Source organism: Hemiscyllium ocellatum, chromosome 7, assembly GCF_020745735.1.
Source record: "Hemiscyllium ocellatum isolate sHemOce1 chromosome 7, sHemOce1.pat.X.cur, whole genome shotgun sequence".
In the NCBI taxonomy this organism is placed as follows: domain Eukaryota; kingdom Metazoa; phylum Chordata; class Chondrichthyes; order Orectolobiformes; family Hemiscylliidae; genus Hemiscyllium; species Hemiscyllium ocellatum.
This window is the reverse complement of record NC_083407.1, coordinates 102,270,628-102,284,962: the sequence shown is the minus strand read 5'-3', so window position 1 is coordinate 102,284,962 and position 14,335 is coordinate 102,270,628. Positions and strand designations below refer to the sequence as shown.

General features: G+C 45.6%; 1 protein-coding gene across 5 annotated transcripts in view; it reads right to left on the bottom strand.

Annotated features, from left to right (window-relative positions):
• LOC132817248 (putative methyltransferase DDB_G0268948) overlaps positions 1-14,335 on the bottom strand; it is a 167,535-nt gene that overhangs the window by 24,057 nt on the left and 129,143 nt on the right. For 4 of the 5 annotated variants that reach the window (XM_060827607.1, XM_060827606.1, XM_060827605.1 and 1 more), the window contains one exon: positions 4,905-5,057. The exons of the other annotated variant lie outside the window; for it this stretch is intronic. In XM_060827607.1, the coding sequence (XP_060683590.1) occupies positions 4,905-5,015 (111 nt within the window). In that variant the 5' untranslated portion in view covers positions 5,016-5,057. The remainder of the gene's footprint in view (positions 1-4,904; positions 5,058-14,335) is intronic. 5 annotated transcript variants of the gene reach the window in all.

Here is a 14,335-nt window from a genome sequence, read left to right as displayed (position 1 = left end):
ATGGAAATGAGAATACAACCCGAAACTGGGAGTGCAACAATAACACCTTTCTTGGGATTTCAGCATCACTGACAACGTCGGTATTTATTGCCCATCCCAACTAGCCCAAGCTGCCTTCCTGAACTGCTGCAGTCCTTGCAGTGTAGATACAGGAGGGAGTTCCAGGATTCTGACCCAGCAATAGTCATGATAGCGTGTAGCTTCGAGAGGAGCCTGAAGGTGGTGGTGTTCCCACGTAAATACTGTCCTAGCCCTTATAGAACGAAATACGCAGAGGAAAAATGAGGTACGAAGGTAAACTGGCCAATAATATAAAGGAAGATAGTAAAAGCTTTTTTAATTTTGTGCAAGGCAAAAAAATGGTTAGAACTAAAATTGGGCCCTTGAAGACAGAAACAGGGGAATATATTACAGGGAACAAAGAAATGGCAGAAGAATTAAATGGGTACTTCAGATCTGTGTTCACTGGGGAAGACACAAGCAATCTCCCTGAGGTAACAATGGCTGAAGGACCTGAACTGAAGGGAATTTATATTTGCCAGGATTTGGTGTTGGAGAGACTGTTAGGTCTGAAGGTTGATAAGTCTCCGGGGCCTGATGGTCTACATCCCAGGGTACTGAAGGAGGTGGCTCGGGAAATCGTGGATGGGTTGAATTTTTTGAGGATGTAACTCTGAAGATGGACAAAGGAGATCCAGGAGATGTAGAGTACCTGGACTTTCAGAAAGCTTTTGATAAAGTCCCACATAGGAGGTTAGTGAGTAAACTTAGGGCACATGGTATTGAGGCAAAGTACTAGATTGTATTGAAAATTGGTTGGCTGATAAGAAACAAAGGGTAGTGATAAATGGCTCCATTTCGGAATGGCAGGCAGTGACCAGTGGGGTACCACAGGGATCCGTGCTGGGACCGCAGCTTTTTACAATATATGTTAATGATATAGAAGATGGTGTCAGCAATAACATTAGGAAATTTGCTGATGATACAAAGCTGGGTGGCAGGGTGAAATGTGATGAGGATGTTAGGAGATTACAGGGTGACCTGGACAAGTTAGGTGAGTGGGCAGATGCATGGCAGATGCAGTTTAATGTGGATAAATGTATGGTTATCCACTTTGGTGGCAAGAACAGGAAGGTAGATTACTACCTCAATGGAATTAATTTAGGTAAAGGGGCAGTACAGAGAGGTCTGGATGTTCTTGTACACCAGTCAATGAAGGCAAGCATGCAGGTACAGCAGGTAGTGAAGAAGGCTAATAGCATGCTGGCCTTCATAACAAGAGGAATTGAGTATAGAAGCAAAGAGGTGCTTCTGCAGCTGTACAGGGCCCTGGTGAGACCACACCTGGAGTACTGTGTGCAGTTCTGATCTCCAGATTTGAGGAAAGACATTCTGGCTATTGAAGGAGTGCAGCATAGGTTCACGAGGTCAATTCCTGGAATGGAGGGATTACCTTACACTGAAAGACTGAAGCGACTGGGCTTGTATACCCTTGAGTTTAGAAGACTGAGAGGGGATATGATTGAGACATATGAGATTATGAAAGGATTGGACACTCTGGCAGCAGGAAACATGTTTCCACTGATGGGTGAGTGCCGAACCAGAGTGCACAGCTTAAAGATACGGGGTAGACCATTTAGGACAGAGATGAGGAGAAACTTCTTCACCCAGAGAGTGGTGGCTGTGTGGAATGCTCTGCCCCAGAGGGCAGTGGAGGCCCTGTGTCTGGATTCATTTAAGAAAGAGTTGGATAGAGCTCTCAAAGATAGAGGAATCAAAGGTTATGGAGATAAGGCAGGAAGCGGATACTGATTAGGAATGATCAGCCATGATCACATTGAATGGCGGTGCAGGCTCGAAGGGCTGAATGGCCTACTCCTGCACCTATTGTCTACTGTCTATTGTCTGTCTATATGTGTTAGAGTAAGTGGACTTGGAGAGTGCTTACTGAGTTGCTGCAGTGCAGTGATGGTACACAGCGCTGCTATTCTGTTTGGGGTGAAGGTTGAAGGTTGTGAATGAGCTGAAAATCAAGTCAGCTGCTTTTCCTGGATTTTTTTTAAAAATCATTCATGGGATGAGAGTGACGCTGACCACATCAGCATATATTACCCATCCCTAATCACCAAGAGAGCAGTTAATCGTATTGCTGTGTGTCTGGAATCACACGGAGGCCAGACCACATAAAGACAGCTGTTTCCTTCCCTAAAGGACACCAGTGATCCAGATGTTTTTCTAACAATCCACAGCAAAAATATAATCCCATTCATCACAACAGCACTCATTTACAAAACCAACACCAATTCCCCTCTCTATCACATCAGTCAGGCTTAATGTAACCATGGCTTCAAATCCACACTTTGAGAATCTAATAGCCTGTTCTTTCAGCCTTCATAAAACTTTCTCAACTTCAAGTAACTCCTTCAGGGTTTCAACCAAATAATTATTGATCTGGTTTCTGAAAACACTTCTGATTTCAACACACCACTCCCTGGCCAACATTCCCTGAACAATATCTGGTTTTCCCGGCAGCATTTTGGACTCCATATTGAGTTCAATGGTTTAACAGCCTGAGCACCTTCATCCATGTCCCTACCCCAAGCCCACACACTGGGCCTTGTTGTCACGTGGGCTGCTACTGCAAACACCCCATTGTCAGCCACTAACATTAGCAGCTGTTGCTTCCCCCAGGCTGACCTCTACCCATTCCTTTATCTTCCCAAACGTTGTTCTCTCTGTATGGGGTCCAGCTCTGCCTATGGCTTACTTCTTCTCCTTGTCCATCCCCCACCTCGTCCAACGATATATACCAACAGTTACAATACGAACAGTCAGTGGACCTGAAATGTTAACTCTGCATTCTTTTCACAGATGTTGCCAGAGTTTTTCCAGCAATTTCACATTTTACTTCTGATCCGGCACTTTAAAACAAAACTCCAAATACTGAGAAGCTCTTTCTTATTAGTTCTACACTATATTCTTTGTTGAGGGACATCTTTTGCACATACAGTTTCAGCCACAACTTCTGCAACGTGGATGACGTCAAGTTTGATGGGACAGTGGACAGTGAAGAAGGTTATCTGGGAATGCAGCGAGATGTTGATCAACTGGGCCAGTGGGCTGAGGAATGACAGGTACAGTTTAATTTATATCAATGCATTTTGGTGGGTGAAACCAGGGGAGGGCTTACACAGTCAATGGTAGGGCTCTGGGGAATGTTACAGAACAAAGAGATCTAGAGGTACAGGTTCATAGCTCCTTGAAAATGAGGTAGATGAGGGGGTGAAAAAGGCTTTCGGTATGCTTGCTTTCATCAGTCAGAGCAATGATTATAGAAGTTGGAACATCTTGTTGTAGTGGTATAAGACACTGGTGGGGCCACATTTGGGGTACTGTGTGCAGTTCTGGTCACTGCACTATAGAAAGGATATTATTAAACTAGAGGAGTACAGAAAAGATTTCCTAGGATGCTACCTCAACTGGAAGGTTTGAATTATAAGGGGAGATTAGATAGGCTGGGATTTTTTCTCCCTGGAACGTTGGACAATGAGAAGGTGACCTTATAGAGATCTATAAAATCATGGGAGGCATAGACAAGATAGTTGGCCAATGCTTTTCCCCATTCTAGGGGAGTCTGAAACTGGAAGGCATAGATTTAGGGTGAAAGGGGAGAGATACAAAAGAGTCCAGCGGGCAATTTTGTTCATGGAGGTTGGTGAGTGCCTGGAATGGACTGCCAGAGGTCGTGGTGGAAGCGAATACAATTTCATTGTCTAAGAAACATTTAGACAGGTACATGGATGGAATAAGTCCGGAGGGACATGGATCAAAAGAAGGCAAATGCAACTCGTTTAATTGTGAAAACTGGGCAGCATGGCCAAGTTGGGCCAAAGGGCCTGTTTCCGAGCTGTAGACCTCAATGACTCTATGACCGGTCAAGTTGAAACGAAAAAGATTTTCCAAGCTTAGGGCGTTTCCCTTAACCTTAAAGAAACACACCATTTCTAGTACGTATGCCACCTGAAGACTGGAGGTCAAGGCAGATCATCCACTAGCATTTGTAACCAAAGACGCTTGCAATGCTTCAACCTTTTCTTTTGCACTGATGTGCTGGAATCTCCCCATTACTGAGACTGGGGATGTTTGTGTAGCTTTCTACGCCAGTCGATTGTGTAATTGTTCCCTCCTATTCATGAATGGATGTGGTAGAACCACAGAATTCTAATCTGATTTGTTATTCGTGAAATCTCTTCACACCTGTCTATGTTTTCCTGCTTTTCCTGTTTAGCATTCAAGCAATGTTCTTTCCAAGCCGCATAACTGCATAAATTCACCAAAGGTCTTCAGGCAGCACCTTCCAAAGCCAAGACCACTTCCATGTACAAGGACAAGGTGCTACATCCACAAGATCCCCTCTCTCTCCATCACTGATGCTCTTTGCCAGCAGTGTGTACTATCTAGAAGATGGACCACAGAGATTCGCCAAAGATCCTCAGGCAGTAGCTTCCAAACCCATGACCACTTCCATCTAGAAGGACAAGGGCAGCAGATACATGGGAACACCACCACGTGCAAGATCCCCTCCTAGCCAGTCACCATCTTGTACCTTGGAAATATTCCATCACTGTCACAAATCCTGGAATTCCATCCCTCAGGATCAACCCACAGCACATGGGCTACAGGGGTTCAAGAAGGCAGCTCACCACCACCTTCTCAAGGGCAACTAGGGACAGACAATAAATGCTGGGCCAGCCAGCGACACCCACGCTCCATGAGTGTTAAAAACCAGATCTGGTTGCAGGTTGCTGTCATGACAGTCAGACTGAGGTTGCTTCTGGGTTCCCTGAAACTGTATCCAATTCCTCCCTGGAAAGTGAAGAGTTTTATTTCAGCCACTCACTCACCTTTGTCTGCAGGTAGTAGAGGATGAGGTCGTTGATTTCATTGGGTGAAGGAAGTCTGTATTTTTGATATAGGGCAGCATGTCCCGGCTTCTCGAAAAAGTATTGCGTCATTGTTGGTGTCTCAAGAATGACTACGCCTCTGTCACCTGCTCACTGACATTTTAACAACATTAGAGGAAATGTATTTATACAAACACTGCCAGAAAGGCATGCCAAAAGGATAGCATGCTGGAAATCAAACCCCACTATTCCCAGAGTTGTCACAGAAGTGAAAGATGTTTTAAAAGTACTTGACAGGAAAACAAACCAGGTTTCTGTGCTTAACAAGCATGACTATTTATTACAGGTTTAGGTGACGGTGCTGGTGAGAGGGAAACAGTGATGTGGGGGAGGGGGAAAGTAAAAGCAGAGGGAGGTGGTGATGGGGGAACGAAGACAGTGATGGGGGAGGGGAGGAGTAATGGGGTGAGGGGGGCAGCATTGGTGGGAGGAGCGAAGAAGGGGCCAATAATGGGAGAGGAAGGTGGCAATGGTGGAAGGAAGATGGCGTTGAGGGAGAGGGGCAGTGATAGGGACTAGGACAGTGATGAGGAGAAGGGGCTGGTGATGAGGGAGGGGGACAGTGATGGAGGAGGAGGGCAGTGATGGGTGAGGGGGTGCGGTGATGGTGAGAGGGACGAATGATTGGGGAGGGGGAACAGTGATGAGGCATGGGACAGTGATGGGGGGGAGAGTGATCGTGATGGGGGAAGGGGGATGGTGATGGGGGGAAAGGGACAGAGATGGGGGAGGGGGGCTGTGATGAAGGAAGGAATAGTGATGGGAAGGGGGCAGTGATGGAGGAAGAGAGGCAACAATGAGGTGAGGGGTCACTGTGATGACGGGTGGTGGGGTTGTTGAGGGGGAAGAGGGGCAGTGATTGTGGGAGGGGATGAACAGTGATGGGGTGGGGAGGCAGTGATGGGGTTGGGATTACTGTTCTATGATAGGAGTAGGTGGTTCAAATAACCGGTCCCTCCCCAGGTACCGTTGTGAAGAGTTTCCTACCAGCTGTAGCCTGTTCCTCAATGAATGCTGCAGACTGTGCACAATGCGGCTGTGACCTCGAGTCACAGAGATGTACAGCACAGAAACAGACCCTTTGATCCAATTTGTCCATGCTGACCAGATATTCTAACCTAATCTAGTCCCACCTGCCAGCACTTGGCCAATATCCCACTAAACCCTTTCTTGTTCATATACCCATCCAGATGCCTTTTAAATGTTGTAATTGTACCAGCCACAACCACTTCCTCTGGCAGCTCATTCTATACACATACCACCCTCTGCATGAGAAAGTTGCCCCTTAGGTCCCATTTAAATCTTTCCCCTCTCATGTTAAACTTAAACCCTCTAGTTTTTGGCTCCCCTATCCTGGGGAAAAGAACTTGACTATTCTCCCTATCCATGCCCCTCATTATTTTATAAACCTCTATAATGTCATTCCCACAGCCTCCGACTCTTCAGAGAAAGCAGTGCCCAACCTATTCAGCTTCCTCCCTCTAGCTCAAACCCTACAACACTGGCAGCATCCTTGTCAATCTTTTCTGAACCCTATCAAGTTTCAAATATCTTACATGTAGCAAGACCAGAATTGAACACAGTATTCCAAACGTGGCCTAACTAATGTCCTGTTCAGCTGCAACATGACCTCCCAAGTCCGAAATGTATCCTATTCTTCAACACTGCCATAGCCTGTTCCTCAATGCAACTGTAGCCTGTTCCTCAGTGCAGCTGTAGCCAGTTCCACAATGCTGTCATAGCCTGTTTCTCAATGCAACTGTAGCCTGTTCCTCAGTGCGGCTGTAGCCTGTTCCTCAGGACAGCTGTAGCCTGTTCCTCAGTGCAGCTGTAGCCTGTTCCTCAATGCTGTCATATCCTGTTCCTCAATACTGTCATATCCTGTTCCGCAGTACAGCTGTAGTCTGTTTCTTAGTGCAGCTGTAGTCTGTTTCTCAGTGCTGTCATATCCTGTTTCTCAGTGCTGCTTTAGCCTGTTCCTCAATGCTGCTGCATCCTGTTCCTCAGTGTGGCTGTGGCCTGTTCCTCAGTGCAGCTATAGCCTATTCCTCATTGCTGCTGGAGCCTGTTCTTCATTGCTGCTGTATCCTGTTTCTCAGTGCAGTTGTAGCCTGTTCCTCAATGCTGTTGTATCTTGTTCCTCAGTGCTGCTGTATCCTGTTCCTCAATGTTGCTGTTGCCTGTTCCTCAATGCTGTCATATCCTGTTCCTCAGTGTGGCTGTAGCCTGTTCCTCAAAGCTGCAGTATCCTGTTCCTCAAAGCGGCTGTATTGTGTTCCTCAGTGCGGCTGTAGCCTGTTCCTCAGTGCAGCGGTAGCCTGTTCCTCAATGCTGAGGCATCCTGTTCCTCAGTGTGGCTCTAGCCTGTTCCTCAATGCAGCTGTATCCTATTCCTCAGTGCTGCTGTATCCTATTCCTCAGTGCTGCTGTATCCTATTGCTCAGTGTGGCTGTCACCTGTTCCTCAGTTATGGCTGTATCCTGTTCAAGCAACAACCTGACATGGGCAGACTCACCGGACTATACCTTACAGATAATGTCCCAGACATCGCCCCCATGACCTTTCCTGGACATCTCCTGTCCTATCGGCAAGACAGATCCAGCAGGGATCGTGACAGAGTGGTGATATACAGTTGTGAGGGAGTTGTGTGGGATTCCTCAACACTGACTCCAGGCACCTTGAAGTCTCATGGTTAAACGTAAACAAGCAAACTTCCTCCTGATTAGCAATAACCTGCTCACTGAGGACGGTTTTGGGTTCTCCTAGGTCCTCTCAAACCTTAGTCTCATTATGTCTTGGTTCAAACATGGGCAGGAATCTCAGCTTCCAGAGGTGAGGTGAGAGAGACAGCTAAATTTGGAGGAGTCTAGCATGGCAGAGGCTGAGCAAAGCTGGATTCAATGGGTATCTGAAGAAAACCCTTCTCTGGTTGGAGTCATATTGGTCAGTCATCTCAGCTCCAGGATATCACTGCAGGAGCTCCTCAGGATAGTGTCCTAGGCCCAACCATCTTCAGCTGCTTCACCAATGATCTTCCCTCCATTATAAGGTCAGAAGTGGGAACATTTGCCAAGGATTGCACAATTCACAACTCCTCAGACACTGAAGCTATCCATGACCAAATACAGAAAGACCTGGACAATATCTAGGTTTGAGCTTGCAAGTGGCAAGTTACATTAGTGCCACACATATGTTTGGCAATAACCATCTCCAGCAAGAATATCACCATCACCCCTTGAAAGTTCAATGGGATTACCATCACTGAATCCCCCACTATCAGCATTCTGAAGTTACTATTGACCAGAAACTGAACTGGACTGACTACATAAACACAGTGTGTACAAGAAGGAAAAGGAAACTGAGGAGCAACTATGTACAGAGACCTCAGATGTATGTAGGAATGATGGGGTTGTAATAGTAGGAGACTTTAACTTTCCAAACATAGATTGGGATTGCCACAATGTTAAGGTCTTTGATGGGGAGGAATTTGTTCCATCTGTTTCAGAAAATTTTCTTTATAAATATATAGATGTACCTACAAGAGAAGGAGCAAAACTTGACTCCCTCTTGGGAAATAAGGTAGGGCAAGTGACTGAATTGTTAGTGGTGTAGCAATTCAGGACTAGTGATCATAATTCTATTAGTTTGAAAATAGTTATGGAAAAAGATAGTCTTTGTATAAAAGTTAAACTTCTAAATTGGTGTAAGGCCAATTTTGACGGTACAAGCCAAGAACTGTCAAAAGTTGGTTGGGGGTAGACTGTTTGTAGGGAAAGGGATGACTGGCAAGTGGAGAGGCTTTCAAAAGTGAAAGTTCAGGGGCAGTATGTTCCTGTTAGATTGGAAGGTAAGGCTGGTTACAGTAGGGAACAATGGATGAATAGAGATATCCATGCCCTGGTTAAGAATAAAAAGAGACTAGGTGTCAGGTGACCAAGGGAACCTCTTGAAGAATACAAAGGGAGTAGGGACATTCTTAACAGGGAAATCAGGAGGGCAAAACAGGAATAATATAGCCTTGGCAGATAAGGTTGATCCAAAGAGATTCTACAAGTATATTCAGGGCAAAAGAGCAACTAGGGAGGGAAAAGGGCCACTTAAAGATCAACCAAGTCATCCATATGTGGAACCACAGGAGATAGGAGAGATGCTAATCAAATATTTTGCTTCAGTATTTACTGTGGAAGTTTTGAAAATCATAAAAGTAGATAACTCTCTGGAACCTGATCAAACGTATCCTAGGACTTTGTGGGAAGCTTGAAGTATATTGTGGGGCCCATAACAGAGATATTTGTGTCATTTGTAGCCACAGGTGAGATGTCTGAATACTGGTGGGAGACCAATGCTTTGCCTTTATTTAAGAAAGGCTGCAAAGAGAAGCCTGGAAACTCTAGGCCGGTGAGTCTGACATCAGTGGTAGGCAAGTTGTTGGAGGGGACCCTGAGAGACAGGATTTACGTGCATTTGGAGAGGCAATAGGAATTGCATTAGGAATAGCCAGCATGGCTTTGTGTAAGGGAAATTATGTCTCACAAACTTGATTGTGGTTTTTGAGGATGTGACCAAGAAAATTGATGAGGGCAGAGGAGTAGACATCATCTACATAGACTTTAGTAACGCCTTTGACAAGGTTCCACATGGTAGACTGGTCATTAAGGTTAGATCACATGGGACCCATGGAGAAAATTGGTTTGATGGTATGAGACAGAGGGTGGTGCTGGAGGGTTATTTTTAAGAAAGGAGTGACCAGCAGTGTTCCACAGGGATCAGTGCTGGGTCCACTGTTTTTTGTCATTCTTATAAATGATTTTGATGAGAACCTGGGAAGCATGGTTAGTAAATTTGTGGATGACACCAAAGTTGGTGGTGTCATAGATAGTGAGGAAGATTATCTAAGATTACAAAGGGATCTTGATCAAATGGGCCAATGGACTGAGGAGTGGGAGATGGGGTTTAATTTGGATAAGTGTGAGGTATTGCATTTTGGTAAAACAAACAAGGTTTGTTATACAGTTAATGGTAGGGCTCTGGTAATGGTAGTATTGTTGAACAGAGAAACCTAGGGATTAAGACACATAGTTCTTTGGACATTGCATCACAGGTAGACAGAATACTTAAGAAGGCATTTAGCACACTTGTCTTCATTGCCCTGTCAATGAGTTGCTGTTGTATAGCATGTTATTAAGGCCCCATCTGGATTTCTCTGTACAGGCCGAGTCGACCTGCTACAGAAAGGATCTTATTAAATTGGAGATGGTGCAGTAAAGATTTACAGGGATGTTATAGGACTGGAGGGTTTGAGTTATAAGGAGAGGCTGGATTGACTGCACCGTTTTTCACTTGTGTGTAGGAGGTTGAGGGGTGACCTCATGCAAGTAAGACCATTACTGGTCTAATGGTCGGATACTTGGTAGCGTGGATGAACAGAGGGATCTTGGTGTCCATGTACACAGGTCTCTGAAAGTTGCCACCCAGGTAAATAGTGCTGTGAAGAAGGCATATGGCGTACTGGCTTTTATTGGTAGAGGAATTGAGCTCTGGAGTCCTGAGGTCATGTTGCAGTTGTATAAGACTCTGGTGCGGCCGCATCTGGAGTATTGTGTGCAGTTTTGGTCGCCATACTATAGGAAGGATGTGGAGGCACTGGAAGGGGTGCAGAGAAGGTTTACCAGGATGTTGCCTGGTATGGTAGGAAAATCGTTTGAGGAAAGGCTAAGGCACCTGGGGCTGTTTTCATTGGAGAAAAGGAGATTTAGGAGTGACTTGATAGAGGTGTACAAGATGATTAGGGGTTTAGATAGGGTTGACATACATTTTTCCACGTATGGAGTCAGCTATTACGAGGGGGCATAGCTTTAAATTAAGGGGTGGTAGGTATAGGACAGATGTTAGGGGTAGATTCTTTACTCAGCGAGTCGTGAGTTCATGGAATGCCCTGCCAGTAGCGGTGGTGGACTCTCCCTCTTTATGGGCATTTAAACGGGCATTGGATAGGCATATGGAGGATAGTGGGCTAGTGTAGGGTAGGTGGGCTTGGATCGGCGCAACATCGAGGGCCGAAGGGCCTGTACTGCACTGTATTTTTCTATGTTCTATGTTCTAAGTTTATATTATCGTAAATATAAGTGAATAGCAAAGGTTTTTTCTTCAGTTTTAGTGAGTTCAAAACAGCCTGACACAGTCATTCTCACAAAATCATACCTTACAGACAATGTCACAGGCACCACCTTCATCATCCCATGTCCCATCTCATCAACTAGACAGACCCATCAGAGGTGGCAGCACAATGATATACAATCAGGAGGGAGTTGCCGTGGGAGTCCTCAACATTGAGTCCAGATACCATGAAGTAATATGGCTTTAGGTTAAATATGGGCAAAGAAACCTTCTGCTGGTTACCTCATACCACCTTCCCTCCGCTGGTGAATCGGTATTCCTCCATGTTGAACAATACCTAGAGGCAACACTAAGATGGCAAGGGCACACAATGTCCTCTGGGTGGGGGCTTTCAAAGACGACCACCAAGAGTGGCTCAGCAACAGCACTACTGATCGCGCTGGTCGAGTTGTAAAGGACATAGCTGCTAGACTGAGTCTGCAGCAGGTGGTGAGGGAACCAGTACGAGGGAAAGACATACTTAACCTCACCCTGACCAATCTGCTGGCTGCAGATGCATCTGTCCATGACAGTATTGGTAGAATCGATGTTTCAGGCATGAGCCCTTCTTCGGCCTCATGCCCAATATGTCGATTCTCCTGGTCCTTGGATGTTGCCTGACCTGCTGCGCTTTTCCAGCAACACATTTTCAACTCTGATCTCCAGCATCTGCAGTCCTCACTTTCTCCTAGTATTGGTAGAATGACTACTGCAGAGTCCTTGTGGAGATGAGGCTCTGCCGTTACATTGAGAATACCATCCATCTTGTGTTAAATGGGACAGACTTCAAGAAGATCCAGCAACTCAAGACTGAGCTTCCATGAGGTGCTGTGGGTCATCAACAGCAGAATTGTACTCCAGAACAAATTGTAACCTCATGGCCCAGCAAATCCCTCACTCAACCATTACCATCAAGCCAGGGAATCAACCCTGGTTCAATGAAGAGTGCAGGAGAACATGCAGGAGCAATACCAGGCATACCCAATGATGAGGTGTCAACATGGTGAAGTCACCCAACAGGACTACTGGCATCCAAACAGCATAAGCAGCCAGTGATAGACAGAACGAAGTGATCCGACAACCAATGGATCAGAAGTAAGCTCTGTAGTCCTGCAATATCCAGTCATGAATGGATTGGAGGAGGAGGCTCCACAAACATCCCAATTCTCAATGACAGAAGAGCCCAATACATCAATTCAAAAGATAAGAAAAAGTGATTGCAGCAGTCTTCAGCCAGAAGTGCTGAATGGATGATCCATTCCAGCCTCCTCCAGTGGTCCCCAGAATACCAGTTGTCAGACAATTCAGTTCACTCCATGTGATATCAAGAAACAGTTGGAGGCACTGAATACTGCAAAGATTGTGAGCCCTGACACTATTCCAGTAATAGTACTGAAGACTTGTGCTGCCAAACTTGCTGCTCCCCTAGCCATGCTCTTTCTGTATCGTTACAACACAGGCATTGACTGACAACATGGAAAATTGCCAAAGTATATCCCGTACACAAAAAGCTGGACAAATCCAATCCGGCCAATTACGATCCCATTCGCCTAATCTTGATCATCAATGCCAGTGCATACAACCTACAGATGTCTCCACAGCACCACACCGCTTCCTGGCCCCTCACATCACTTGTGTCACCCTACATCACTCTATCCACTCCCATCGTCCCACATACTCACTCTACCAAGTGAATGTCGACTATCACCAATCACCTTCCCCCTCTTCACCACACCATGCCAACTCACCTTGCATCCACAAAAGCCCATGCAGATCAGAGAATAAATATAGGGCTATCACTTCAAGTTTGACATTGCAGACTATACTCTACTGAGAAACAAAGTCTCATTCGTAAAAATCTTGCCAGATGAAGGGAGCTCTTTACACCTCTTAATGGGTTAACACTTCTTGACAAATGTCACTGTTGCAGGAGGCTTAACCAGCTTTTGCACCCATGTTATTATTTCACCCTTTGCGAAGGGGCTCAGCCCTGACTGGGGAGCCCACGCTGTTAAAACTTGTAGCCCAGAAGCCTGGGGAGGAATGAGGGGACTCTATTTTGGACATATCAGTGCCCCCTGCCAGTATTGGCTTTCCTAATGGCAATTGCACTGCCTGCCCTCAATCACTCAACTCCATTTCCATTGCCCTGTCCTAGGAGGGATGTGGAAGCATTGCAGAAGTTGCAAAGATGGAATCGTACCAGGGATGAGGTTTACCAGTTATGTAGAGAGACTAGAGAAACTGTAGTTGCTTTTATAGCAGAGAAAGGTCAGCATGGATCTACGCAGGTGAAATCGTGCTTGACTAATCTTCTGGAATTTTTTGAGGATTTAACTATGAAGATGGACAAGGGAGAGCCAGAGAATGTAATGTACGTGGACTTTCAGAAAGCCTTTGATAAAGTCCCACAGAGGGGATTAGTGAGCAAAATTAGGGCACATGGTATTGGCGACTGACTTGGATTGAAAATTGGCTGGCTGACAGGAAGCAAAGAGTAGTGATAAACGGGTCCCTGTCAGAATGGCAGGCAGTAACCAGTGGGGTATCACAAGGTTCGGCAGCTGTTTATAATATACATTAATGATATAGATTAAGATATGAGAAGTAATATTAGCAAATTTTCTGATGGCACAAAGCTGGGTGGCAGGATGAAATGTGAGGAGGATGTTATGAGAATAAAGGGTGACTTGGACAGGCTAGGATAGTGGACAGATGCATGGCAGGTGCAGTTTAATGTAGATAAATGTGTGGTTATCCACTTTGGTGGCAAGAGCAGGAAGGCAGATTCCTATCTAAATGGAGTCAAGTTGGATAAAGGGGAAGTACAACAAGATCTAAGTGTTCTTGTACATCAGTCAATGAAAGCTAACATGCAGGTACAGCAGGCAGTGAAGAAAGCTAATGGCATGCTGGCCTTCATAACAAGAGGGATTGAGTATAGGAGCAAAGAGGTCCTTCTGCAACTGTACAGGGCCCTGGTGAGACCGCACCTGGAGTATCGTGTGCAGGTTTGGTCTCCAAATTTGAGGAAGGACATTCTGGCTATTGAGGGAGTGCAGCGTAGGTTCAAGAGGTCAATTCCCAGAATGGCAGGACTATCATATGTTGAAAGATTGGAGGGATTGAGCTTGAATACACTTGAGTTTAGAAGGATGAGAGGGGATCTGATTGGACACTCTGGAGGCACGAAGCATGTTTCTGCTGATGGGTGA